Genomic DNA, 25,439 nt, shown 5'->3' with positions numbered 1-25,439 from the left:
GTCCCAGCCTGTGCTTTGCCTAATGCATAGCCTACGGACCCGCGCGATCTTGCAACGTGAGCTCGGATCGCATCCGAAGAGCCGTTAGCGACGAGTGAGCCGCGATCTTTGCGTGTAGTCGGACGGTTGGGATCTCTCGACGGTTGGCGGATGAATTTAGACGTCTTGGATAATAATACATGAACGTTCATGTTGAGGACTGCGATGTGTTGCTGCTTGTTGTGCATCAAGTTCGATAGATAAGGGGTGGCTGGGGACGCGAGCAAAATGAACCAGGGACCGCCTGACCCGCATGCGCCGGAATCGCAGCCGACGAAGCAGGGGAGGAGGTTGATTCGGGTGAGCTCCAAGAGTAATTCGTGGATTTTGTCGGTGGCTAACACGCGCCAATGCTAGATGCTGTTTCGATCTGCAGCGGACGACTCAAAGTCTCCGATCACCGAGGGTGACAGTCGAGCTGAGGATGTCGTGATCTGGAGAAACTCCACGATTGAACGAGGTGATCTTGATAAACACACTCCTGTTCCTGCACCAACAAGCAAATTCGCTTCGTTGAAGCGGAAGCTGTTTCCATCCCAGAATCGCCGACACCCTCGACATGTACCGCCACTTGTCAGTCCTATCAGTGCGCCACTGCCACCGCTTAAAAAAAGTGCTAGCTCTCTCAGCCGGAAGCCAAGTTCCAGAGACTATGGCAGCGATCCAGCTCAAGATGATGAATGCCTCTCCGAAACCTTTTGCCAGGAAATCATTCAATTGAAGCAGGGCGAGCCCTATAACCCCGAAGACAAGCCTGAAAGTGATTCCCATCCGTCGGAGGATGACAATAACTGGAGACCTTCAGACCGAAGAACTCTAATGGACGATGATGATGATGCTGACCTCGAAAATGCATTAGAGGCACTAGATTTTGAGAGGTCAGTTGCAGACAAGACTTTGGAAGAGGTACAATATCTTGGTTTGATCCAGACTAGCGTTCCGACTAACAATCGCCGGTCTGTTTGGCAGATGAGTAAAGTTATCAACGATTTGCGAGTGTGGAAAGAGGCCCACGAGTACGAAACACTGGAAGCGCTGAACAAACTGGTGCGTTGATGTCGCTGTTCTTTTGCCTCCACGTGCGTGCTGCGTTGGTGACCATTTGCCTTGCAACGCAACAGAAAGCAGAGCAAGAGCGTCAGCTGCTCAATCCTGAGCCATCCCAAGATCCCACTAGTTGTGGTGACTATCTAGAACGACGGCTTGAGGTAAGCAAGTGACCACTTATTCGTCTTTACAACCTCCTGCACCAACAATACTATTCGTGTTTCCATTAGCGCAAGCGCGAGCAGAAGCAAAGGGAACGGGAAACACAAACGCTCGAACTACAGAAAGAAGCGAAGGCGTACCAACTCGAGGTATGTCCTGCTGTTGATAGCCAATACGTTAGCACTGCCTTCACTCACCTTTTCGCCCCAACAGTGTAACTTGTTTAGAACGAAGCTAGACGAGTCCGAAGCTACTCGAGTCGAGCAGGCTCTGCAAAACTGCGGCGATTCCGAAGGCTTGGCGCTTTCTCGTCTGCGCAACGAACTCTTCCAGTTGGATGTGAAGCAGCGTCAAGAAGCCCTGCTGCAGGAGCTCCAGGGGGCAGACAATGAGCTAGATATCAATATCGTCGATGTCCAGGTAAGGAAAGACCCCATCGGAATGCTTCGTGTATTGCAGCGGGGCCTTTTATCCTAATCATTTCCAATTATTGCAGGCCTTCACCGGTGAGCTGGACGCCATTTTGGCGCAATTCGACAGTCCTGCCATCGACGAGAGCAAGGGCTCATAGTTGAAGACGAAGATCTGATAACCCCGTCTAAACCAATGCCTATCACAAAATCTCAACCAATCGTACATCGCAGGATTATAATATTCGACATCCTTCACAAACACTAAAAACAAAATATCTGTCACCTCTGTACACTCATGCACAAAATGACGCAGGTTCCATCGCGTTGCATAAAACACCCAAGACTTCCTCTTGGTTTCACTATACCTCTTTTAGCCTCGACTTCCTTCTGTCGCTCCCTCAAATCCAAATCCTTCCTAGTGCACCATGGCTGCGCGCGAGCTCATCGCGCTCGAGGACGTGGCCAAGATGCCCGCGCCGGGGCTCAATGCACCCGCGAACGTAAGCTTCAGCCCGGACGGCCGCGTCGTGGCGTTCCTGCACGCGCCCGGAGCGCAGAGCGGCCTGTCGCGCCAACTGTACGCGCTGGACGTGTCTTCCCGCCGCGTGTCATTGTTGGCGGCGCCTCCCAACCAGGGCAACACGGAGGGCAACCTGTCACTCGAGGAGAAGCTGCGGCGCGAGCGACAGCGCCAGATGGGCGTGGGCATCACGTCCTACGCGTGGAACCCATCGCCGCACGCGCAGCGGCTGCTGTACCCGCTGCAGGGCGACCTGTATGTGCAGAAGCAGCCGGGCGCAGAGCTTAAGCTGCTCTTCGATAAGACGTCCACGGGCGCGGCTGGGGGCGCCATCGATCCGCAGTTGTCCCCCGATGGGAGATGGGTCGCCTTTGTGCAGGACAAGGAGATCTACGTCATGTCGAGCCACGCTACGGACGGCGGACAGAAGGCGGTGCAGGTGACGAGTGGGGCTAGAGGCGTTGAAGGTAGAGCCAATGGATTGGCGTGTTTTCTGACGCAGGAGGAGCTCAGTCGTTTCAGGGGCTTCTGGTGGGCTCCAGACAGCTCGAGACTCGCGTTCGAAGCCATTGACGAGAGCCACATCCCCAAGTTCAGAATCATGCACTCTGGTAGTGCAGAGCCCACTGGCGGCACCGCACAGGAAGACCATCGCTACCCGTTCGCGGGCACTGCAAACCCCAAGAGGAGATTGGGCGTCATCCGACTTCCACATGACCACGCAGTGCTACACTTTGGGCACCAGGAGCCGGAGATCCCCACGCCCGTGTGGATGGACTTTTCGTCCGTGAGTCAGGACCCGGACTTCTACCTCCCGCGCGTCAATTGGCTACCCGACCAGTCGCTAGGTGTGCAGAGGATGAATCGGCTGCAGACCGAGGTCATGTTTCTTCGCTTTGATGCGCATACGGGACGTGCCACGACGCTGATTCGCGAGACGAACCCCGTGTGGGTGAATGCCAACTATCTGTTCCGGAACATTGAGGCGGAGAGCAAGAACACGTTCCGTTTTTTGTGGGGATCCGAGCGGAGCGGCTTCATGCACCTTTACCTGTACGAATACACGGTGGGGGAGCCGGCTGCGCGCCAACTTGGTGCTGTGACGAGCGGACAGTGGAGTGTGGAATCCGTTGACGGTATCGACTTGACGCACGGTCGCATCTACTTCAGTGGTACCGCAGATTCACCACTGGAGCGTCACTTGTACGTGGCGTCGCTCTTTCCTACGAGTGACCCGCCACTTCCACCCACGAGACTTACCAGCGCAGAAGGCATGCACAGCATTGTCATGGACAGCAGTTGCCGCATGTTCGTGGATGTGTACAGCAACCCAACGACACCACCTCGTGCACTTGTGTGCTCAATGCCGTCCGAGGCCCAGATTGCAACAGTGAAGCCCGTTCAGCCGGCAGATCCGAGTTCGGCTGCGGGACGTGCAACTCCTCCATCTGCGGAGCTTGCTGCGCTATTCCAAACAATCCAAGCCTCAGCGTACCCGCTGACTACTGAGCAAGAGGACTTGCGCGTTGCCATTTTACAGGCTCAACACAAGCTATGTATGCCAGAGATTATATCGTTCCCGACGCGTGACGGTAAGGAAACGCTTTATGGAGCGGTATACCTGCCGGACCCGAAGATACATGGCGAAGGACCGTACCCCACAATGGTGAGCGTATATGGTGGACCCCATGTGCAGCGAGTCGCGCGCATGTGGGCCTTGACTGTCGATATGCGAGCGCAGCGGTTCCGTGACATGGGATATGCCGTACTGAAAGTGGACAACCGTGGCAGTTTCCGTCGCGGCTCAGCCTTCGAGGGTGCAATCAAGCACTGCATGGGCACAGTAGAGATTCTAGATCAGCAGGATGGCGTCCGCAAGCTTGTGAACGAAGGTATCACGATCGAGGGTCGCGTGGGAATTTATGGCTGGAGTTATGGTGGCTACATGGCGGCTATTTGTCTCATGAAGGCACCGGAGACTTTTACACTCGCCATTGCTGGCGCCCCAGTGACAAGCTGGGATGGCTATGATACGTGTTACACAGAGCGCTACATGTCAACGCCCCAGCTGAACCCGGCCGGATACCGGGAAGGCTGTGTGATGGAGGCTGTCGGCAACATGCAGGATGGACAGAAGCTACTACTTATCCATGGTCTGATCGACGAGAACGTGCACTTTCGCCACACGGCTCGGCTTATTACTGCGTTAATCAACGCTCGGAAGCACTATGATCTGCTGCTCTTCCCAGGCGAGCGCCACTCGCCACGCCACCTAGAAGACCGAATTTACATGGAGCAGCGTATCGCCGAGTACGTTGAAGCCAACCTGTGATGATGCTAGTTAAGACGAATGGAGCTCGTGAGGAAATTCAAACTGACTCAGCTAAAAGCTGCTAGGAAAAATAGGTTGTGTCGATTCTAGAGTATGGACACTCTGCGCGACACTTTATGATCGTTCCAGTGAGGCCTGGATCGCACGCTGGAGCTCATCCATCTCATCTGTGTTCACCGAATCGTCCCCGTACAGACCGAAATCCTGCGCTGGCGGAGCGTATTCTTGCGCTGACAGTTCCATCGCTCGGCGCACTTGCTCGTCGTAGTCGTTGGCTCCACTTGCTGCATGGACATTTGACCCTTCTCCAAGCGATGCTTGAATAGCTGCAAACATTTGCGCATCAAAGTCGTTATCACCGACCAATGTGTGGTCGCCCAAGGACGCTTGAATGACAGATTTCATCTGTTCGTCCTCCGACTCGGCTTTTGCCTTGGCCAGCAGCTCCGTCTGGATCGCCGCCATTTCGCTTTCTCGAGTTGCCTCTTCGATGTCTGCGCGCTCTCGGTGAGCCTGAGCTGGCGGACCTTCTCCACCATGCTCAGCCAGCGACTTTTTCAGCGTCTCTTCCAAGCTTGTGTCCATGGCGTCAAACTCATTTCGAGAGAGCTGGCATTACGCCGACGTTAGCTTTAGTTCAATACAAAACAGTAGGAAAGGCTTCAGATAACGTACCATGAGAATGTTTTCCAGCTGCTCGACTTCAGTGCGTTCACGATCCGACTCAGTCTGCACCTGTTGCTCTATACTGGCGACTTCATTGCGTGTTTCACGAGAGTTGATGCGGTGAGAGTACCCAATATGTCGCTGTTCCCACTGACCTGGGGTCTCACGAATTAAATTCGTTTCATGATCAGGACCCACAAGAGAGTCGTAGTGGCCACCTCCGTAGTAGCTTAATCTACAGCATTTACCGAACATTACCGGAAAAAGTGTTAGGGAGGGCCAAGCAAATGAGACTCAATAGTCAGCCACCGAAATGAACGCACCGAATGGGCGGCCTGCTTCGAGAAAGAGCACTGTTCTCGTGAAAGCAGCGCAGCTTCCGGAACCCCTCAGCTGGATCGTAAGCAAACACTTCAGCAGGACGATCATACAGTTCACACAAAGCCTGCAGCTCCGGGTCATCTCCCCAAACACCATCGCGTCGCTTGTAGCGCAAATATCGCATGAATGCCGCCATGTCGCCAACCACATACGGCTCAAAGTACTCCTTCTCGCTCTCCATGTAGTCCATGCAAGCTGCGCGTACGAGCGCATGGTGACTATCATCACCATATACTTGATGGCTCACCGAACGGAAGAGGCAGTTGCCATCTCCCTCAATATCACAAATTTGCAGTCCTAGCGTTGCCTGCAGCGACTCGCGGTAGTGTGTAAATCTCGGATTTTGGGCTTGGATAACGCGACGGTGAGTCATGTCGGGTGCGTCCACAACCATTTGCCTCTGCTGCAGCGAGCTACCGCGTCCACGAAGCTGCAAGTGCTCGCCAGCAGGTGCCACCGTCGCTGGTGAGAACAGGACCCACTCGTCAAACTTCTGGTCCCGTCCAGCGTAGCGCACCAGCACTTTCCTTCCAAACGCTTTCACTGCGAAAGCTTCCTTCCACAAACTGCTGTTCGTTCCACCAGGACGCACTTCAATTTGCTGAGCCTGACGAATCGGCATACTGTCGTTGCGTGCCTGTCCACGTAGAAGCACACAACAGACGCAAAAAATTAGATTCCCGTAGACTACACAATAAAGCACACCTACTACTGCACCTTAGTTTCAGGCTGTGCAAGACGGCCGGAATCCACTTGCAGCCATTGATGCCACGAGTCGTTCATGTTGAGGAACTGTAGCAGCACTTCCCCGTCTGCCAACTGCAGAATACTGGCTGGGCACCAATTACCGAACGTGTTTTGGGCGTCCACTTGGTCTCCCACGTGCATTTGGCGTCTCCACTCGAAGTCGAAGACGTTGACGCGCATCATTTCTGCAATAAATAATGCAGTGGAAATTAATTGCAATTGCAACAGAAAGACAAAATAGTCGAGAAGTGAGCGAATTCTCGCGCTTTCAGCGTTAATTGACGGGAGCCGCGCGCACCTTCTTCGAGGTCGGAGTCGTCACTCGTTCCGCGGCTTCGTCCATCCATCGGGTCGTCCGAACGCTCGCTTGGGGATGCCATAGGCCGCTCGCACACCATGGTATCAACTTCTTTGCCTTCTTCTCGAAAATGAGTCGACTTTGATTTACGTTGCGCTAAAGGTTTAGCAACTTCGGGTAACGCACTTCAAGTTGCAGCATGTTGCCTTGCCTTTTTTGCTTCAGTCTACTTGCAGCGTTAATCTATTTGTTTTACTTGCGAGCGGAGGTTTGTGCGATGCCATAGTAGCAGACCACGCCGTCGTCGTTTTCTATGGTAGTGTCTGCTCCTTTGGAGATGAGGTAGGCACCAAGCGAGTCGCCGTAGCCGTACGCGAAGCAAAAGTGCAGCGCCGTGTTCCCTCGATTCTGTTGCAAGAGCAAAAAGGTCAGACGAGGAAGAGCTCCATGAAGAAATTAGCTGTGCACTTACGTTCTGGCAGTTGATGTTGGCTCCACGTCGCAACGCGAGCTTGGCAATGCGCTTGAGTCCGTTCTGGCAAGCGATGGACAAGAGCGTGTTGCCAAATGCGTCTCGCGAGTTCACAGGCACGCCTTGATCCAGCATGTACGTGACCGAGTCGAAGCGGTTGTGGCGGGTGGCTGAGAACAGGTCGTAGTCATCTGCAGGAGGTGCTGCCCCGCGAAACTCCGACACGCTTCCGCCTCGGTGCTGCTTGTAGTCGAACGCGTCGAAAGTTGGTTCAACAACGGGCAAACGTTTACTGCTGGCACGAAATGCTGCATCCTTGTAAGAAGCCGTGGAAGGAAGTGCAGCTGGAGTCGTTCGAGGTACGTGAACTGCGATCGGCGCGGTCTCTCGCGGCGTGATGTACTCGTTGTCATCGGACGAAGCCGAGCGTGCACTCTCGCGAGGCGACACGAAGCGTTCATCCTCAGAGCTAGCACTCGAATATCCTCGTCGGGCAGAGCTGCGCGGTGTGTAGAATCGGTCGTCCGTGCCTGCCTTCGCCTCCATCTTGCCCGCTCACAAAAGTCGCCAGATTAAACACATCGTCGTCTCGCACGCCTGCCTCCTATAAATACGCAAACCCCTGCCACAACCACTTAGTTGAGTGCAACAACGTCAGCAAGTGACTAGCATGAGGGGAATAAGCTGCACAGGAGAGGGGGGCGCTTCTTGCCTCAGCAGCAGCGTCCCCAACGTGTGGATCAAACAGGTTGCGTGTTTCTCTCAGCAGGAAGTTAGTTCTGCGCTGTCACAGCTGCTCGTTGTGCGCTAGCGATTATGACAGCTAGATATAGGAGAGATCCACTGAGGCGCAGCAATCGCTCCCATGATTGGATCATGAACACCGCAATAAAATTTCACTGCAGTCTTCATCATAACCGTGAGCCGCAAGCCGACCTTCAAATTGCTTCGCCTCGCTTATTCCTCCATCTTCGCGTCGCCGTCCTCGTCCTCCTTCACATCAGACACCTCCACGGCGTCAATCTACACAAAAACCCGTCATACAACCTCGTTAGAAGCACATCAACTATCCACCCACAACCTAGTGCCTCTCCGTACGTAAGGCTGCAGCTCGGCGCCCTCGATAATCTTGAACGGCTGGTCCACGCCCACAACGGCGATCGTGACGTTGCTGGCTGTGAGCTCCTGGTCTCCCTGGAGACAGCCACGCACACCCTGTAGCGCGTGGTGAATGAGCTCGTCCTTGCCCACTATCAACCAACCAACAAATTAAACCGCTGCAGTCCAAATTCAACCAACGTTCATCTCTCACGTACAAGTGGGGAAGCTCTCAAAGTGCTTTTCCAGGTACGTGCGCGCCGACTGCGAGCGCGCGCCAATGGCGATGCCCTTGTACTCGTAGTAGTTGCCCGACGGACACGTCTGGTACAAGTGCACGCCTTTTTTCTACAAAATATAGCAACCACAAGAGCTTCAGTATCCCTTCTCTCCTACCACCATCCAATGAAAAACGTACGTCGACGCCCGCCACCAGCAGCCCCACGCCGTACGGACGGCGGATGTACGACTGCGTACACTCCTGCTTCTTGTCCGCCACGTCCGAGACCAGGCGCCCCACGGTGACGGCGCTGCCGTACACGAACTTGTGGTTGAGGCTCTCGGTGCGCATGAAGCGCGCCAGCGTGCGTGCGTCGGCCGTGAGCCCCGAGATGGCGATGCCTAAGTGCTCGTCGATCTTGAAGACCTTCTTCTGGTGCTCGGCCAGCTCGAGGCTCTGACGCTTGAGGCCGCACAACACCGCGAACTTGCTGGACGTGAGCCCGAGACACGCACTGCCTTGCTTCACGGCCTCCATGGCATAGTCGATCTGGTGCAGGTGGCCCTGCGGACTCCACACCGTCACGTCCGTGTCATACTGGTTGCGGAACATTGCGCTGCTCCAACTCTTCTTCGACTCGAGAGCTCTATAGATTGAGGGGGAGCGTGGCAAAGATCTGCTGTACTGTGATTGGAAGATTATAAGGTAGATGGTATATAAGTAGACCAATCGGGAAAATACAATTAATTGTATTTTGAATCGGGTGGCTGCAACTTTAATTAAAATTGAGTTTTGCGTATCTGAGACCATGATGAAGATGACCAAGGTGCTAGGGTGTCTCGATGTGTGAATGCGAGCAGTGTATTGATGCGGTGACTGCAATTGCTGAGGGATTTTAGTACTTGGGACAGCGCGAGGCGCAGCTCTTCGACGAACAGCTCATGAGCAGCGCGCACGGCTTCTCCATCGATCAGCTCATGGAATTGGCGGGGCTCAGTGTAGCGGCAGCAGTGGGAAAGCGTTTCCCGAGCGTGGAGACGACGGAGAACGGTGGGTTCAAGCGCGTGTTGGTCGTCGCTGGGCCGGGGAACAACGGGTTAGTATGGGTATAACGTATGGGAAGATGTCGGATGTCCTGGAAGTTTGACAGCGTTTGACATTATTGGTAGGGGCGACGCACTGGTGGCAGCTCGCCATTTGGTGGTAGGAGGAGGGTGAATGGGGTGTACTGGTTGCTGAGCTCATGGAGTGACGTTGGTTTTGGCTGCTGGTAGCATTTCGGATATTTGCCGAGTATTTTGTACCCGAAGCGCAGTGCGAAGCCGCTTTTCCAGGTTTGATGGTGGTGGTTTGAGCATTGGATAGAGTAAAGCGGTGCTTACAAGGTGTTGGGGATGCATGGTTTTAGGGCCTGGTGACGCAGTGCGAGCAGCTGAAGATCCCGTTCGTCGAGCAGATTCAAAACGCGTACGGCTTGGTGTGGTGGTTGATTAGATTGCACAAGTGTTGATGGCTACGTGGTTGTGTGCTTTGGGGTGCAGCTCGGCTGTGGACGATGCGTACGACTTGATTTTGGACGGCATCTTCGGATTCAGCTTCTCTGGGGGCATCCGTCCGCCGTTCGACCATGTCGTTGGAACTCTGCAAAAGTGCCAGACGCCGATCGTCTCAATCGACGTTCCATCGGGATGGCACGTCGAGAAAGGTGCGGATGTGAGCGGGCAATTACGGTTTTCGAGTCTTGGAGTATGTTCTCTGAATTGATGTGTATGCATTTAGGCAATGAAAATGGAGTGGGGTTGGATCCGCAGATGCTGATCTCGTTGACGGCTCCGAAGCTCTGTGCAAAGCACTTTACAGGCACTGATAAGATCCACTTCGTCGGCGGACGCTTCGTGCCGATGTAAGTTTATTTGTCTGTACTCTAGACTTTGGTTGTGTGCGAAATCTTGGAAGACGGCGCTGTAATAACTTGTCTTCCTCTTGTTATACATGTAGATCTTTGGCGGACGAGTTCAACCTTGAGCTCCCAGAATACCCCGGTGTGGAGCAATGCGTTGAGCTCCCGATGCCGTATTGAAGGCGACCAGGAGTCTTGCTTTCTCGCGTCTGATCGACGAGTCTTCGCGCTATGTCTAGTTGACACTTTCCGCCTTTTCAACAACCAGCCAATCCAACTGCTGCGTTTTACATATATGGTGTTCACTAGTGAACTTCATCTCTGCACTGGGCTCGTCTCAACACGAAGTGTCGGGGGACTTGACCGCAGTCAGTGACGCTCAACTTATCTGTTACTGTCGTACTCCATGTCGGTGGTGCAGTAATTGGCTCTGCACACGCGTCTGCTACACGGCAATTGGCTCGTTGATGGGCCTCCACACGCCTACAGTTAGTCGACAGGCTGCGTCTGCTTTGTCCAGATCCTGGTTGCAGAGCAACGCTGTGCTCGAAGGCAGAAACCATGGCTGTCGTGGCGGCATCGGTGCCTGCCATGGAAATGCTCGTACTTCTTGGCGGCAGCTACTAGCTCGAGCGCGTACAAATGTGAAAGCCCTTTATCGTATCCAGCTGGAGACGCGGCACTACACTTTTGTTCGTCTACATGCTGGCCTGGCTCATGTGGCTCACTTCAAGTGAGTCACTTGTACGCCAACGGAGATGCTCAGCGATTTACAGTCAGTGTGCAATAATACGTGTAGTTGTTCCCTTCATTGCTCAACTTCCCCGGTCCCACACAAGTGGCAAGTCCGTCATGGCGATCCCAATCAAGAAGCCCGAGACCGCAGTACGCTTGTCGTTGCTCAGTGCCAGTTCGCAACCGAAAGACCTGGAAGATGGAGACTATGTTGGCGCGAAGACTCCGGAACAGAGTGGGTACTCGGACGAGGGCGCGTTGCGTCCGGGAGGCGAACCGGTGATGACCAGCCGAGCCAACATCGGACTGCTGTACCAGTACGCAGTCGTGGGCTTCATCGCCGGCGTGCTACCGTCCACGATCTACCCGTTCCTTCAAATGTACCTCAACTGCAGTGGTGCTCAAGTGGCGACGGCAACGGCGCTGGTGTCGCTCCCGACAAGTTTTAAGGTGTTCTTCGGGATCTTGTCCGACTGCTTCCCCATCTTCGGCTTCCGGCGTCGCCCATACATGGTGATCGGGTGGACCATCTCGGTTTCAATGCTACTGGTGATGGCCTGCTTGCCGATTGGGGAGCCGTACTACACCGAGGCTTCCGACCGAGACATCGATGCGTCCGACTACACTGCCGAAATCGAGGCTCGAATCAACTACGACGCGCCGTCACAGGGCGGGAGGTACGTCATGCTCATGTTCTTCACGGCCCTTGGCTACGTGCTGTCGGATGCCTGTGCGGACGCCATCATGGCGGGCCTGGCCCAACAGGAATCGTTCGCCAGGCGCGGCAAGCTCCAGACCATGACTTACACGGTACAGACATTCGTGACCGTGGTCAGCTACCTTCTTGTCGGCTTTTGCTTCAACGGTGAAGAGTATGGCGGGGACTTCGACTTCTCGTTGAGTTTCCCCGAACTCATGGTGATCCTCACGGTGCTTACAGCGCCTACGATCCCAATCACGTGGTTCTTCATCAAGGAGGACCGATTGTCCGCGGCTCCTAACTTCAAGCAGTACATGGTGGACCTGTGGCAGCAGATCTGCAAGCGGGCTGTCTTCCAAGTGATCGCAGCTTTGTTCTTCTACGCCTTGATTTGCGATATCTCGTACACGGCGTACTCGCCCATCCAGTCGTACATGGTGAACGTGACGCCGATCAACAGCACGCTGGGCGACGCACTGAGTTATCTCTTCTACATGTTCGGTATGATGGCCACCTCCAAGTGGGGTCTGCACTGGAATTGGCGCTTGATGATTGTCCTCACGGGCGTGCTTCTAATAGCCATTGACGGCGCGTGCAACCTCATTATCGTCTGGAACGTTTACCGCAGCCAGTGGTTCTGGCTTGGCCCACCCATTGTGGCACAGCTCCCGAACGGGATCAGCTTCATGGTTAGCACCCTCGTGATCGTGGAGCTTGTCGGAGAAGGCAACGAAGGCGCCATGTACGGACTCATGACCACCATTTCGGGCATCGCGTCACCATTTGCGACATCGCTTACTGTTATCATTGACAACCCGTTCAACATCACCAACGACCGAGTGCAAGAGGACGACTACTCCATCCACATGGACATCACCTACACTATGGTCATCGCGTACGGCGCTATGGTGGTGTCCTGGGTGTTCCTGCTGCTGCTACCCAAGCAAAAGCGAGAGACACGAGAACTTTTGCGCACGGGCGGCTCGAACAAGCTGTTAGGCGGGATCACGATATTCTACCTGTCCTTCTCACTCGTGTGGTCCGTGATGGTCAACATCATGGCCATCTTCGACAGCACTTCATGTCTTGTCATTGCAGGAGGTGCCGGGTGCTAGCTTGTAACCCCTCCGTGACCGCGGGGACTTCTAGTTTCTGGCCGAAGCATTTCCATGTGTGCATCAGCAACCAAAAGTTTTTGTTTGCAACTCAAACATAAATATAGCGTTGTGATTGGCCAGTATTATTTTCCATTCCTGCCCTCTAATTGGCAGTAATACCATCATATCTTCAGCTTTAACTTTGTGTGGGTGATTCTCAATATATATTGTATTATATTCAGTGAAGTTTCTTACGCAGCTGCACAACACGCAACATGGAAATACACGTATGTAAAACTGTAGAGACCCAACCTACTCCTGCTGCTGGAAGTTGGCCACAGCTTGGGACACAGCGAAGTCACCCGAGTGGCTGATGGACACGCTCAGCTTCGACAACCCGAGGCGGTTGAACACCTGCAACGGGTAGCCCGACAACAGCACGGATGGCGCGCCCGACGCCGTCATGAAGATCTCGATCTCGCGCAGCGGAGCGCCGGCACCCTTCCAGAGGTTCGGCTCCGATGGAGACGAGCTCGAGATGGCCTTGATCACGGCCTCCTTGGCTGCCCAGCGACCCGCAAAGCTCGCGGCCGGGTGCGGCGCGCTGTAGCAGTACGCCATCTCCTGGTCCGTGAAGTTGCGGCGGATGAAGTCCTCTCGGCCGTTCAGGTTCTCGAACGTGGCCACAGGCTCCACGTCCACGCCCATGCCCATGTTCTTCGACAGGCCCAGGTCGGTCGCCGCTTGGTTGATGGCAGTCAACAGCGTCGACGACGAGTCAGCCGAGTGCGTCTCCGAGGTCTTCTTCGTGGACGCCGCATCCGCAGCAGCCTTCGCCTTCTTCGCACGCTTCTCAGCGCGCAGGCGGCGGTTCTCGTTCGCAGTGAGCGAGTCTGCGCCGCCAAAACGCCACGTCTTGGACGTCGCGTCGTACTCGGCACGGGCCGTCGGGTCCAGGTACACGTTGCTCTCCTGGGCCGACGAGTACGGTGCCTCGTTCTTCACCTGGATGTGCGACTGCTTGCCGGTGATCACGCTCTGAGTGTGCGTGTTCATCTTGATCAAACGCTGCTCGCGGCGAGCAGAGTAGTGCTGGAACTCCCCAGCAGGCAGCGTAGACAGCAGGCAGTCCGGGTGCACCAGCAGCACTTCACCACCGGCCTGGCCGAAGCCGAAACTCTTCATCACCACAGCCTTGATGCCCACGGTCTGGAAGCTACGGTTCGGGTACACCAGGTGGTCGTACTTGCGCAGCGTCTCGCACGTGTTGTCCAGCTGACGGTTGCCCGGGATCAAGCCCGAGTTCAGCACCTGCAGCAAGCCATTCAACATCCAAGCAGCAGCAGCACCCTTCGGGTGACCCGTCAGGTTCTTCTGGCAAATCACTGGAAGCGGGTTGCCCGGGGAACGGCCGAGGTGAGCCATCTGCTTGTGGGTCACCTCGCTCTCGTTCTTGTCGTTGGCCTTGGTACCTGTACCGTGGAAGCTAGCAGCCCCCAAATCGTCAATGTCCAGATTCCACACACTCAGCGCGCCACGAATCGGTGCGATGTCCATCTCACCGCGGTAAAATTCATTGCCCCACGTGCCCCGTGCAGACTGCACCTTGCGAGCCTTCCTCCTGTCCAGGAATGCCACACGAGACTCGTCTCCGTTAATCAAAGCAATCTCGCGAGCATACCACTTCTCAATGCTTTCCAGCTCGTCATCGAACTGACGGCGACGGTACTCCACGTCCAGCAGCGGAGAAGGCTTGGAGTTGTCCGACGAAGCTTCGCGTGCCGTAGTCAGAATACCCTGACCAGGAGCCGGCACGGATCGGCCGTTCTTATCGGTCGCCGTGTTGGTAAGCGCCACGATACCATAGATTGGCAGACCCATTTCCAACGCTAGCTGGGCATCCATCAGAAGCTGAATACCAGCACCGTGACTCTCCATGAATCCACCACGCGTAGTGGTACACGGACGACACATTTCCTTCGGCTCGCGGCCCATGCCAGTCTCCTTCACTGAGTCACTCGTCGCCTTCATCTGTGCGAATTCATTCGCTGTCTCCTCTCCGAAGTCATCATAGCCGCCGACGATGCAGATGCGCGCCTTACCGCTTTTAATGGTCTCCGCTCCAATGTCCACAGACTCGGCAGCCGTAGCGCAAGCGCCAACGGGGGTCTTGATCGGACCAGACGAACTCAGCAACAGCATGTTCACCCAAGCAGGAGGCGTGTTGATGAAGCATTCCTGCAAGGCATCGCTCGGTGCAGGTTTTCCGAGAAGGCGGTCCTTGTAAATTTGGGTGAAGGCACGCATACCTCCCATACCACCTCCAGACGTGTTACCAACCTCCGACACGTGCACGTACTGGTAGAACTCGTACGGGTCAGTCACACCGGCCGCGACGAACGCGTCCATCGTAGACGCCAATACATACAGTGTGATAGGGTCAACAGCGTCCGCCAGGTCCTTCGACAGACCAAGGCGCTCGGCGCTCCAGCCCGTCGGAATCTGACCAGCGACGAAGCGGTCGAAGTTGAGAGCGCGAGGAATGTTCAGGACAGAGCCCTTGCGCAGACGGATCATCCACGCCCCCGACGCGTTCTGGAACACGTCCACATTCTCCTTGCCCAGCTCCTTGCGGAACTGCAGAGCCTCCTCGCGGTCAGCCACCTCAATCGGGGACATCTTCTTGTCGATGGCCACTTGGTGCAGCACCATCTTGTTCTTCGGGTCGTAGCCGTCGAACAGCTCCGGCTCCACAATGCGGATGCCAGAGTGCTCCAGGATGTCCTCTTCGTAGCGGGGCTTCACCTGGTGGTCCGCCACGATCTCTTTCGTCTTCGCGTCCACCCAGTTACCCTTGTCGAACACGATGCGGCCCGTCAGCCACGCTAGCTCGATGCAGCCTTCCAGCGAGAACTCGCCGTACGACTCCATCTCCCAGCGCGTGCGCGAGTTACCCCACGGGCTCACCTCGCCGAAACCGGTCACAACAACAACCTGGCGCAGGTCCAGCATGCCACGCAGCATCACCTGCTTTGCAGAAGTAGACAGCTCGGACACGGCCGATAGCTTCGGGAACGAGTTGCAGTAGTAGCTCGACATGTTCGCACGAGGAGCGAACTTCTTCGAGCTGGAAGCAGCTGACTGCTTCTTCGACGGCAGAGCCAGAATCTTCTTGTCGTTCTCCAGAGCGGCATGGATAGATGCCTGCAGCTTCGCCTTCTTCATGATGTTGGCACGAATGACATCTACCTGGTCCTTCAGGTCACTCACCTGAGCCATACCACCCGTGAGGTCTGCAAAAATTGGTGACTTGGCCGCACGTCTCACAATGCTCGGATGCATCAGGGCACTCAAGTTGAAACCCATTTCCGTAGTGCTGAACGTGCGCATTCCCATCTTCTCCACGCCAGCAGCAACCACATTGTTACCCGACATGAGGCCAGTGCCACGGGTCCAACCGATAATGGCACCAACGATCGAAAGCTGGTCGTCCCAGCCTTCCGAGTACCACTTGCCCATGAGACTCTCCACGCCCAGCTTCGACTCAGCGTACAGACCATCACCACCGAAGTTACCATGGTTCGGCGACATGGGAAGGATCACGAGCGCAGGGCGAGTGGTGATGTCATGAGCCTTCTTTGCAGTAACAACCTCGCCTAGCAAGCGCATGGTGTTCGTCAGCATGATGCGGTGCGCCAACTCCGAACGCGAGTCGATGTCCGTGATCGTGCGACCAACCTCCGACAAGGCCGCGAACGGAATCACAAAGTCCAAGTCCAACTTGTGCACATTGTAAATGTGTGCCACCAGCTTCTCCACATCCATCTTCGACGCCTGGTTGAACGGAAGCACGATGAGACGGCTTCCACGGCTACCGTGCTGCTCGTAGATCTCGCGGAACAGGGTAGTCGTCTTCATGCTGAAGCTGCTAGTCGTCACGAACACAGTAGCACCACCCTCCAGGAGCGCCTTCACGATTTCGGCACCAATGGAGTTCTTGCCGCAACCAGTCAGCAGCGCCACCTTGCCCGCAAACGAGATACCAGTCGACGCCATCTCACGCATGCAAGACAACAGTACGCAGGTCGACTCGACATCGTACAGACGGATTGTCGGGTCTACGTCCGACGGCTTGCGGACGTGCACATGCGGCAGCACAATCTTCTTCAAGATCTCGTTCACGCAGCAGTGCATCGAGGAATTACGAACGCGCGGCCACTCGGATTCCTTCTCGTTATGATTTTGAGGAATCGGACAAAGCACATTGATGTGAGTACATTCAGTGTGAGGCGCCTTGTTGGTTCCAGCAGACTGGATGTCAGCTATACGCACAGTAGCACCATCGTCCTCGCTGCTCTCAAGTTCATCGCTGTCCAAATCCTCGCTTGTCGTACTACCATTGTCGGTCGGAGTCGCCTCGAATCCAATCGGTTTGGTCATATTGCTCGTGACACCGAGGACGCCCTTACCCATCTCAAATGTGCAGCTGTACTCCAGACCACGGGCAACTTCTTCAACATAGCTGATGGGATCCACGACACCTTCACGAGGCACCTCAACATACTCGACTTCACCGCTCTCGAGAATATAAAGCCGCGGCACCGTAGGATTGAACTTTTGCACACTAACAGGCTTTGTGATTAGACACGCCTCGATTTGTGCAACAAGGACCTTGAGCGTCTGGGCCAGCTCATCGCTCTCCACCTCGGCGCGAGACATGACGAATTTCATACAGCGCACAAGCTCCGGCGTCGCACGATTGCACAGATGCAGGCTAAGACTTTCATTCACATTCAGCTTCGGGTTCACAGCCTTGGCTGCTGCCGCAGTGCGATAGTACAGCTCCATCGCGTCCTGCACCGCCCAGTTCCAGTAGCTGTCGTACTGGCGCTCCTTCTTCGCGTCGAACTTACCAGCAATGCCAGAGCCGTAGAACTCGCCGTGCTCCGCAACCCAATGCGACACCGACGACTCCAGGTCTTCGCGCATGTCCACCTCCGTCTCAATTTTCCGGTGCCAATCCAGTTGGTCATCACCCAGATACGAGCTCAGCGCGTCGATCTGGTCCGCGATCATGGACTTCAGGCGTTTCTCGAAGTCGCTCGGCAGCGAGCTCGACTGCATCGCCTGCTGGCCCATCGCCGGACCGGCCATCATGCCTCCCAGCTTCGACAAGTAAGGAATGTCGATGCCAGTATACTTGGCGTAGTCGTCCACAACGCCATCCAGCCACTTCTTCGCCGTACCATCATCCGTAAGACGCTGCTTCGGGTTCTGGGTCAAACCGTGCAACAGCACACTTTCGATACGGCCGCTCGGTAGGCAGCGCTCGCTAGACAAGTATTCCTTGATGGCCGACAAACCGAAACCACCGGGCATCTTGCTTGCCAGCATCTTCGCGATCAGAGCACTGGTTACCTTGCCCGGGGAAGCGTAGTCGGGGAACTTGCCCGCCAGCTCCGCCAGCTTCATCTCCGCTGCATCGTCAGGGCCCGAGCCGAACTCCTTCTCCAGGTCACCAACGATCTCGTTCTGCACAGCCGACTTGCCGGCAGACAGCTCCTTGATGGTGGCCGTCTCCGGGATCTCGCTGAAGTCCTTGCCGAACTTCGCCGCAAGCATCACCAGCAGAGCGTGCTTCGGTTCAACGGACTTGTCACTCACCGTGGGGATCGACACCGGGGCCGGGTTGAACGACATCCCAACAGCGCCAGGCGTGGCAGACATCGTCGGGCGGGCGAGAGAGACGCCAGCAAACGACTCGTAGCCGCTCACGCTGTCGTCCAGCCACTTGCGTGCATCCGCATCACTCTTGAAACGAGTCTGCGGGGCGAGGAGCAGAGATTGAGCCAGGACACTCTCCATGCGACCAGCACCGAGGCCCTTTTCCGTGCCCAGGTACTCCTTGATGCTCGACATCGTGAAGCCGCCAGGCATCTTACTCGCTACCACCTTGTTGATCAGGCCATTTGTCACCTTGCCCAGCGCGTTGTAACCGGAGAACTTGGACGCAAGCTCCTTCAGAGGAACTTCGCCAGCGCCCTCGGGGACACCACCACCGAACTCCTTCTCAAGGTCACCAAGAATCTCGTTCTGCACGGCAGACTTGCCGGCACAAAGAGTCTTGACGTCCGTGTCCTCCTTGATCTCGCCAAGCTCCTTGTTAAGCCGCACAGCCAGAAGCACACGAAGCACGTGCAAAGCGGCAACCGGTGCATCTGCAGCAGCCGGAGCAGCGGCCACCGGAGCTGGAGCAGGCACCTGCTGGACAGGGGCAGCAACAACCGGGGCCGGAGTGGCAGGGGTCACTGCCTCCTCTGTCGGAGCAGATTCAGCAACCGCCTTCGCAGCGGCAGCCGCGGTCTCAGCAGCAGCCTCGGCAGCCAAACCACGAGCGTACTCAGAGGCAGAGATGTTCGACGTCTCCTCCTCGAAGTGCACAACCTCGCGGTCACGCTGGTACCACAGGATCTCACGCGGCACATCAGGGAAGTCGCCAACCTGCAGAGTGCGCAGCGCCATGTTTGTCAGCGTCGCGGCAGGACCAATCTCCACGAAGCGACGAACACCACCCTCCGAGAACAGAAGCGCCTGCGTCTTGATCCACTGGACAGGAGAAGCAAACTGGTACGCCAGAAGCTCCACCACAAGCAGGTGCGCGAGCTGAGCCTTCGTCGTCAGCTTCCACTGCATTGGGTCAAGAACCTCCGCGAGGTACGGACTCTTGGTAGCCTCGTAAACCTCCTCGAAGTACGAGCGTTCCAGCGAGAACGGAGTGGCCACCAAGTTCGGAATGTAGCGGTTCACCAGAAGCGGCAGCTGGCGCTCCAGCACCTGCGGGTCGAACTTGGTACGCAGCAGCGCACGGAACGACGGCACACCACCAAGCAGCTCGCGCGAGTGGAAAGGCACATCAATGCCAACCAGCGGGATCGTCGCCAGGCCTCTTGCCAGGGTGAACGGACGACCGCTCTGCTCACACTTCTCCTTGCGGGAACGGGCTTGCTCCAGTGACTCCGCAATGACCTTCTCCACGTCCTCAGCGGCGGTCGATTTCATCGTCTTGAAAGCGGACAGCGCAAGCGACAGCGTCTCCAAGTTCACGTTTTCACCAGCAACGACATACTGGCGCTGCTGAATGTTGAAGTTCACCACTTGCAGAAGCTTGCCTGACGCAGCCTCCACGCCGTCCACGATTTTGTACATGACCTCTTCCGTGAAGTGGAGGCCGACACGAGTGGGGTTCGTAGCAACCATACCGTAGTCAGAGCGGCCCTCAGCATCGCGCTTCACCGACTTTTGCATTATCAAACCGCGAAGGAATACCAAATCCATGAGATCCTCCACAGAGAGAACCCCCGCAAAGGAGATCAAACCTGCGTACTCTCCAAGAGAGTGTCCCGCGAAATAGGCATCATCCGGAATCAACTGGGCGGTCTCGATTTCAGAGAACATGGCCTTTTCCAGCAGCACCAGTGCAGGTTGACTAAATTGCGTCGCGAACAGCAACCCTTCTGTAGCGGAGAAACTAAAGCTCTCTGTGTCATCAGTAATATCTGGGAGCAGCGGAATGATCCTACCACTCACCGGATCCTCACATGTCAAGTTCATGTAGTTGTCACGAACCTTGAGACCTTTCTTACCACCAAAGTGGACCGTAATCGATTTGGGGTTCTTGCGCACCACATCAAGAATCGAGAAACCAAACGTCTTCCGCAAGTGGGTATCACCACGGTTCCAAATCTCACGGGCGACTGAGGACTCCTGGTAGCGGTCCATACCCATACCAACTGCAGCAGAGCCCTGGCCGGTGAACACGAACGCCATCGGCGCTTGCTTCACGACAGCACGAGCGCTCACAACGCGCTCACCGGAGCCGTTCACAACCTCCACCGACAAAACCTTCTTGCCGTTGTCGAGACCGATGTGGCGTGCCTGCATGAACAGCTTGTCACCCGGGTACACCATGCCGTCGAAGTTCACATCGTAGTCCACCACGTTGCTGTCAACGCCTAGACCAAAGCTCTGAATGACCAGGTCGCGGACCTTGGTCGCAGTCCACAGACCGTGCATGATCGGCTTGCCCTTGGGAAGGTGGCCCAGAATGGCTGCGTACTTGGAGCGATGGATCGGGTTCAAATCACGAGAAGCCACCGCATACGCCAGGGCGTTGGTCGGTACACTGATCTCCAGCGGCTTATCCAGCATGTGGGAACCACCGTTCGCGAACATACCGCCGGACTTGGCATCTTCCGGCTGCACCTGGCGCAAGAACGCCACAACAGGACTCTCGTTCACGTCGTGACTCTTGAACTCCACCGTGCCGATCTCTACCTTCGAGCCCGCCTCCTCACGGAGCAGTGTGCCTGACACCTCAACAGAGCTCAACGAGCCGATCGACGCATACTGCTTCTTCGTCGTCAGCTGGAATGCCAGGTGATCGCCAACGTTCACCGAGGCCTCAGCAGCAACCTCCAGCCACCCCTTTGCCTTGAGAATCTCCACATCTTCCTGGCGACTAGGCACAAACTCCTCTGTCGACTTGTCAATCGAGAAAGTCGACTCAAAGTCATCGAAAGAACCGCGGATGAGGAACTCGCTGTGTAGCTCCACGAGAGGCTCCAGCACCTCCACCATATGCTTGTCCACCGTCTTGCGCAAAATAATGGCAACACCGTGCACGATCTTGCCGCTGTCGATAATGCGCAGACTTCCAACGTTCGACGTGCTCACGATGTCATCACCAGGCAGGAACGTAGCGGAAGCCTTGCGCGACGACAGAAGCTTGTACGAGTGCTTCAGGTGCACCAGGTCCAGCAGGTTGCCCTTCACCTCCTTCGTGAACACCGACTGGATCAGTGGGCGCCACGACACGATCGTCGAGAAGTCAGCAGGAGCGCCGACCTCCTCGTCACTAAGACCCAGCGCAGCGCGGTATGCCACGATGTCCTCCTTCGTAATGGAGAAATCGGCCGTGAAAGGGGACAAAACGCTCTCCGCGCATGCGGCATCGCACGACTCCTCCTCCTTGCCCTCAATCGCCACCCAGAAGCGCGCGTAGAACGCCTTCACCTTGTCGATGAAGCCGCTGCCTTCAGCGTGGATCGAGCTCGACAGCTCGGGGTGGTGCTGGAACGTCATCTCCAGCGCCACGACACCAGCCGACAGTCCGGTCACGGCCGGACGAACCTCGTTCACAACGACCGCAATGCCCACGCTCTTCTTCGTGATCTCGATCACAGGTCCCGAAATGTCGATGGAGCTGTCGAACACACGAATGCCAGCGGCGTCGATCACGTACTTCTGGCCCACCTGGGGAACGAGAAGCTGACGGACCGGGTTCGCAAGCCACTTCTTCTCCTCGACGACATACGTCGACGAGATGAGCGCGTTCAGCCAGTCCTTGTCGTTTACCGACGAAGCCAAAGCAGCAAGCCATTCGCCCGCAGAGGGAAGGGCGCTCTGCTCAGTAGGGATCGACACTTCCACGCTGTCCTCAGCCTCCGTCACTTCGAAGCCGGCAATGTCCACTGTCTTCTTGACAGGCGGAGCCGCCACAGCAACGATCGCACCGCTTTCCTTCACAACGTTGGCGAAGCCGTTGGCAATGCCGTCAAGGATATCCGCAACAGGCTCGTCCACCACCGTGCTGTAGCGAACAGCCACGGGCCCCTGGAGAATGAACACGCGCTGCGCATCGCGCGCCGGAACCGCGTCCAAATCCTCCGAGTACCACAGCGAGTCCTTCTTGAACCACGTCTTGAACTCGGTGTCGATCACAGGCACAAAGTTTACCGGCTTGCCACCCGTGCGGCAGAGGTCCAGGAAAAAGTCACAGTCGGGGACGGATAGCAGCGTCGACACCGTCTGAGGGTACTTTGCAATAAAAGCACTCACCGTACTCCTCGGGTTCGCCTTCAGCTCCGACTGGTCAAACAGATCGCCAGAGCTGTCGCGGCGGAAGCGCTCCTCCGTGCGCGTGAGGAACTTGCTCACACGCGAGAAGAACGTGTCGTGCACCCAGCGCTGCGGTTTGCCTTCGATCTCCACGTACGTCAAATCGATCATACGCGTCAGCACGTCTCCGTACGACATCTCCTCCAAGTCAGCCGAGACGCTCTCGCCCGTCTCGACATTGCGCTTGCAGCCGAAGTACGGCTTCTGGTAGTCCGCGTTCAGACGCGCAATGATGTCCTTCTTGTTGAGACGAAGCGCCAGCTCCACCTGTTCGCGCGGGATGGAGAAGTACTTGTCATCAAACTCCTTCCACAGCAGAGCACAGCGGTTGGCCACAACGTGAATGGGCTCGCCCAGCTCCGACGTCACCGTGATCACGCCGCCCACAGCACCCGTGTAACTCGTTTCCCACTCCAGCTCCGACTCGATACCGGGGGTGTCCACAAGCAGCTTCTTCACTTCCGGCGCCGTCGCAGCCTCCTTCGCAACCATCACGCGAGAGCCCAGCAGGATACCATCCGCAGGCATCTTGTGCAGGTGCCCACGGGCCAAGCTCCACTCGCCCGTGATGTACTGCTTCGAGTCTTCCCAGTTGCCGAAACCAGAGCCGACAACCAGCAACACGTTTGGCACGCGCCGAATGTCCGCGTACGTATCCTCCATCGGCTGGTGGAAGTCTTCGAAGCTGTGGTGGCCACCGGCGCGACCGCCAGTCCACTGCAGCATCACATCCATCGTTGGCATCGCCGCTGCAATCTCCAGCACCGCATTGATACCGTCCACCGAACCGGGCTTAAAGCACACCACATTGATGCCCACGGCCTTCAGCTGCGACATCATTTCAAGCGCACGCTCCTTCGTTGGGATACCGGCACCAATCGTAATGCTCTCGATAGGCACACCGCTACTACGCATGCGGAGCACCATCGGAAATTGGAAGCCCCACTGCTTCGCGTTCAGGTACAGCATATTGATCGCAATGCCGAGGCCAGGCTTGATCTTCGACACGAGTTCATTCACCGCATCCTCGAAGATGTTAGGACGCGACAAGCCACCCGCAGCAAGCTCGCCGTGGAAGCCAGCGTTCTGGATAGCCGCCACGAGGTCGATGCCCTCCAAACTGGTGGTCGGTGTCATGCCTGCGACCATAACCGGCGGCTTGTTCAGCACGCGCGTGAATCTGTTGCACAGCTTGCCCGACTCCGTCACCTGCGGGCCGAACTTCTTCGCCCACGTCGCCTCAGCCGAGGTGAACGTCGAAGCAGCATCAATGAACTGCTGCAGGCCGACCAGAGGAGCGTACCTCGTCGTTGTGTTCATGATCGGGTGCTTGGCAGTAGCGATCACCACCTTGATGCCCAAGCCTTCGGCGGCCTTGTCGCTCAGCTTCGCCACGCCGAGGTCCGGACCAAACTCAAGGATGTGGGTCGCGTTCGAGTGGTGCTCTGCGATCTTTGCCCACGTCGCAGTCCAGTCCACGAGCTGCAGCAGCTGCATGTTAATAAGTTCATCGATCACGTCGTCCACCGTCTGCAGGTTGGTGGCCTCCGCGTTCGTAGCGTACACGGGCACCTGCAGTTGGCTGCCCTTGATTTCGCACTGGACGCGCTGCACGTCCCGCACCAGCTTTGGCTTGGCCTCACTCAGCAGCGGTGTATGGAAGGGTGCCGAAAGCGGAAGGAACGAGAGCGAACCCGTGGGTTTCCGCTGCGAGTGCGGGATGCGCGTTTGCGTGGCGTCGGGCTTAGCGAACAGGCCCTCGAGCGCCTGCTTCAGCAGCGTCAGCGTCGCGGGGAAACCCGTCACGTTCATCATGTCTGGCGCATTGATTAGAGAGAGTTGGAGGTCAGGTGACTTTGTCCGGCGCTTGGCAACTTCGATGGCCTTGACGACGTGCTCCTTCTTGAGCCCCCGCACAGCCAGCATGGGGCCGGCGTTCCCAATCTTCTTACCATCTTGCTTGTATTGGGTCAGAAGCTCCTGGTACGTCTCCTGCGCACGCAGTCCCTGCCAGAACATGTAGCGCAGCACGAAGACGCCGACGTCGACGAACTCCTGGGCCGTCTTGGCGACCGAGAAGATGACGGCGCTCACCACGCCCTGGCTGTGGCCAATGGCCGTGGCGGAGCTCTTGACCACGCTCTCGTGGCTCACGCCCGTGGTCTCGAGGAAGTTGAGGTAGTTGGCACATTGCGTGAGCACCAGCAGCGGCATACTGAAGTAGACGCGGTCCAGCGCCAGCTTTGCGGGGGCGTCGCCGACCTCGAGGCTCTGCAGCCAGCTGTGCACGTCGATGACCGTCTCAAAGGCGACGGAGCACTCGGCCTCATTCGTGCTGGACTCCTCCAGCAACGCCTGCGCCGCGCTGTCGATGAACGCGCGCGTGGTGCTTGTCTTGGGAGCAACCGCGTTGAGTCGTTGCAGCTCCTTCCAGTAGACTGTGCCCTGGCCACCGAACTCGGGGATGAATTTGTACTTGCCGGTGTTCACAGCGGCGGCTAGGGCCCTCACTTCTAGAGTCCTGGCCGCAGGAGCGGAGCTTGACGCGGTGGTGGTCACCACCCTCCTCGTACGTCGCTTGCCAGTCTTGGTGATGGTGGTGACGACCGTCCTCCGGGTTTGACTTGGTGTGGCTTGTGTCATGGTGGTGGCTCT

The 25,439-nt window shown here is 56.5% G+C and overlaps 7 protein-coding genes across 7 annotated transcripts; 3 read left to right on the top strand and 4 right to left on the bottom strand.

The window, feature by feature from the left end:
- Positions 1 to 267: 267 nt before the first annotated feature.
- KRP23_7654 (uncharacterized protein) lies at positions 268 to 1,819 on the top strand (the record flags this gene model as incomplete). The annotated part of the gene is made up of 8 exons (XM_067892996.1): positions 268 to 339; positions 397 to 499; positions 899 to 945; positions 1,009 to 1,086; positions 1,161 to 1,247; positions 1,317 to 1,397; positions 1,462 to 1,668; positions 1,745 to 1,819. The coding sequence occupies 8 exons, from the start codon at positions 268 to 270 to the stop codon at positions 1,817 to 1,819; spliced, it is 750 nt and encodes a 249-aa protein (XP_067744822.1).
- A 267-nt stretch (positions 1,820 to 2,086) lies between these two features.
- On the top strand, positions 2,087 to 4,513 carry KRP23_7653 (Dipeptidyl aminopeptidase 4; the record flags this gene model as incomplete). The annotated part of the gene is made up of 1 exon (XM_067892995.1): positions 2,087 to 4,513. The coding sequence occupies one exon, from the start codon at positions 2,087 to 2,089 to the stop codon at positions 4,511 to 4,513; it is 2,427 nt and encodes an 808-aa protein (XP_067744821.1).
- Positions 4,514 to 4,627: 114 nt separating this feature from the next.
- Positions 4,628 to 6,705, bottom strand: KRP23_7652 (OVARIAN TUMOR DOMAIN-containing deubiquitinating enzyme 6; the record flags this gene model as incomplete). The annotated part of the gene is made up of 5 exons (XM_067892994.1): positions 4,628 to 5,122; positions 5,189 to 5,414; positions 5,503 to 6,197; positions 6,278 to 6,492; positions 6,606 to 6,705. 5 exons carry the CDS (start codon positions 6,703 to 6,705, stop codon positions 4,628 to 4,630), a joined length of 1,731 nt encoding a protein of 576 aa, XP_067744820.1.
- A 152-nt stretch (positions 6,706 to 6,857) lies between these two features.
- KRP23_7651 (Acyl-CoA-binding domain-containing protein 6) lies at positions 6,858 to 7,623 on the bottom strand (the record flags this gene model as incomplete). The annotated part of the gene is made up of 2 exons (XM_067892993.1): positions 6,858 to 7,013; positions 7,078 to 7,623. 2 exons carry the CDS (start codon positions 7,621 to 7,623, stop codon positions 6,858 to 6,860), a joined length of 702 nt encoding a protein of 233 aa, XP_067744819.1.
- A 411-nt stretch (positions 7,624 to 8,034) lies between these two features.
- On the bottom strand, positions 8,035 to 9,007 carry KRP23_7650 (Proteasome subunit alpha type-1; the record flags this gene model as incomplete). Its single annotated transcript, XM_067892992.1, has 4 exons — positions 8,035 to 8,100; positions 8,176 to 8,327; positions 8,394 to 8,523; positions 8,594 to 9,007. The coding sequence occupies 4 exons, from the start codon at positions 9,005 to 9,007 to the stop codon at positions 8,035 to 8,037; spliced, it is 762 nt and encodes a 253-aa protein (XP_067744818.1).
- Positions 9,008 to 9,203: 196 nt separating this feature from the next.
- KRP23_7649 (NAD(P)H-hydrate epimerase) lies at positions 9,204 to 10,475 on the top strand (the record flags this gene model as incomplete). The annotated part of the gene is made up of 8 exons (XM_067892991.1): positions 9,204 to 9,221; positions 9,295 to 9,491; positions 9,565 to 9,598; positions 9,670 to 9,729; positions 9,804 to 9,862; positions 9,937 to 10,100; positions 10,175 to 10,298; positions 10,394 to 10,475. The coding sequence occupies 8 exons, from the start codon at positions 9,204 to 9,206 to the stop codon at positions 10,473 to 10,475; spliced, it is 738 nt and encodes a 245-aa protein (XP_067744817.1).
- Positions 10,476 to 13,139: 2,664 nt separating this feature from the next.
- KRP23_7648 (Fatty acid synthase subunit alpha) lies at positions 13,140 to 25,427 on the bottom strand (the record flags this gene model as incomplete). The annotated part of the gene is made up of 1 exon (XM_067892990.1): positions 13,140 to 25,427. The coding sequence occupies one exon, from the start codon at positions 25,425 to 25,427 to the stop codon at positions 13,140 to 13,142; it is 12,288 nt and encodes a 4,095-aa protein (XP_067744816.1).
- Positions 25,428 to 25,439: the final 12 nt, after the last annotated feature.

The sequence above is a fragment of the Phytophthora ramorum genome (assembly GCF_020800215.1).
Source record: "Phytophthora ramorum isolate Pr-102 chromosome Unknown Phyram_PR-102_s0006, whole genome shotgun sequence".
Classification (NCBI taxonomy): domain Eukaryota; phylum Oomycota; class Peronosporomycetes; order Peronosporales; family Peronosporaceae; genus Phytophthora; species Phytophthora ramorum.
The sequence above is the reverse complement of the archived record's forward strand: the minus strand, read 5'-3'. Positions and strand labels throughout refer to the sequence as shown.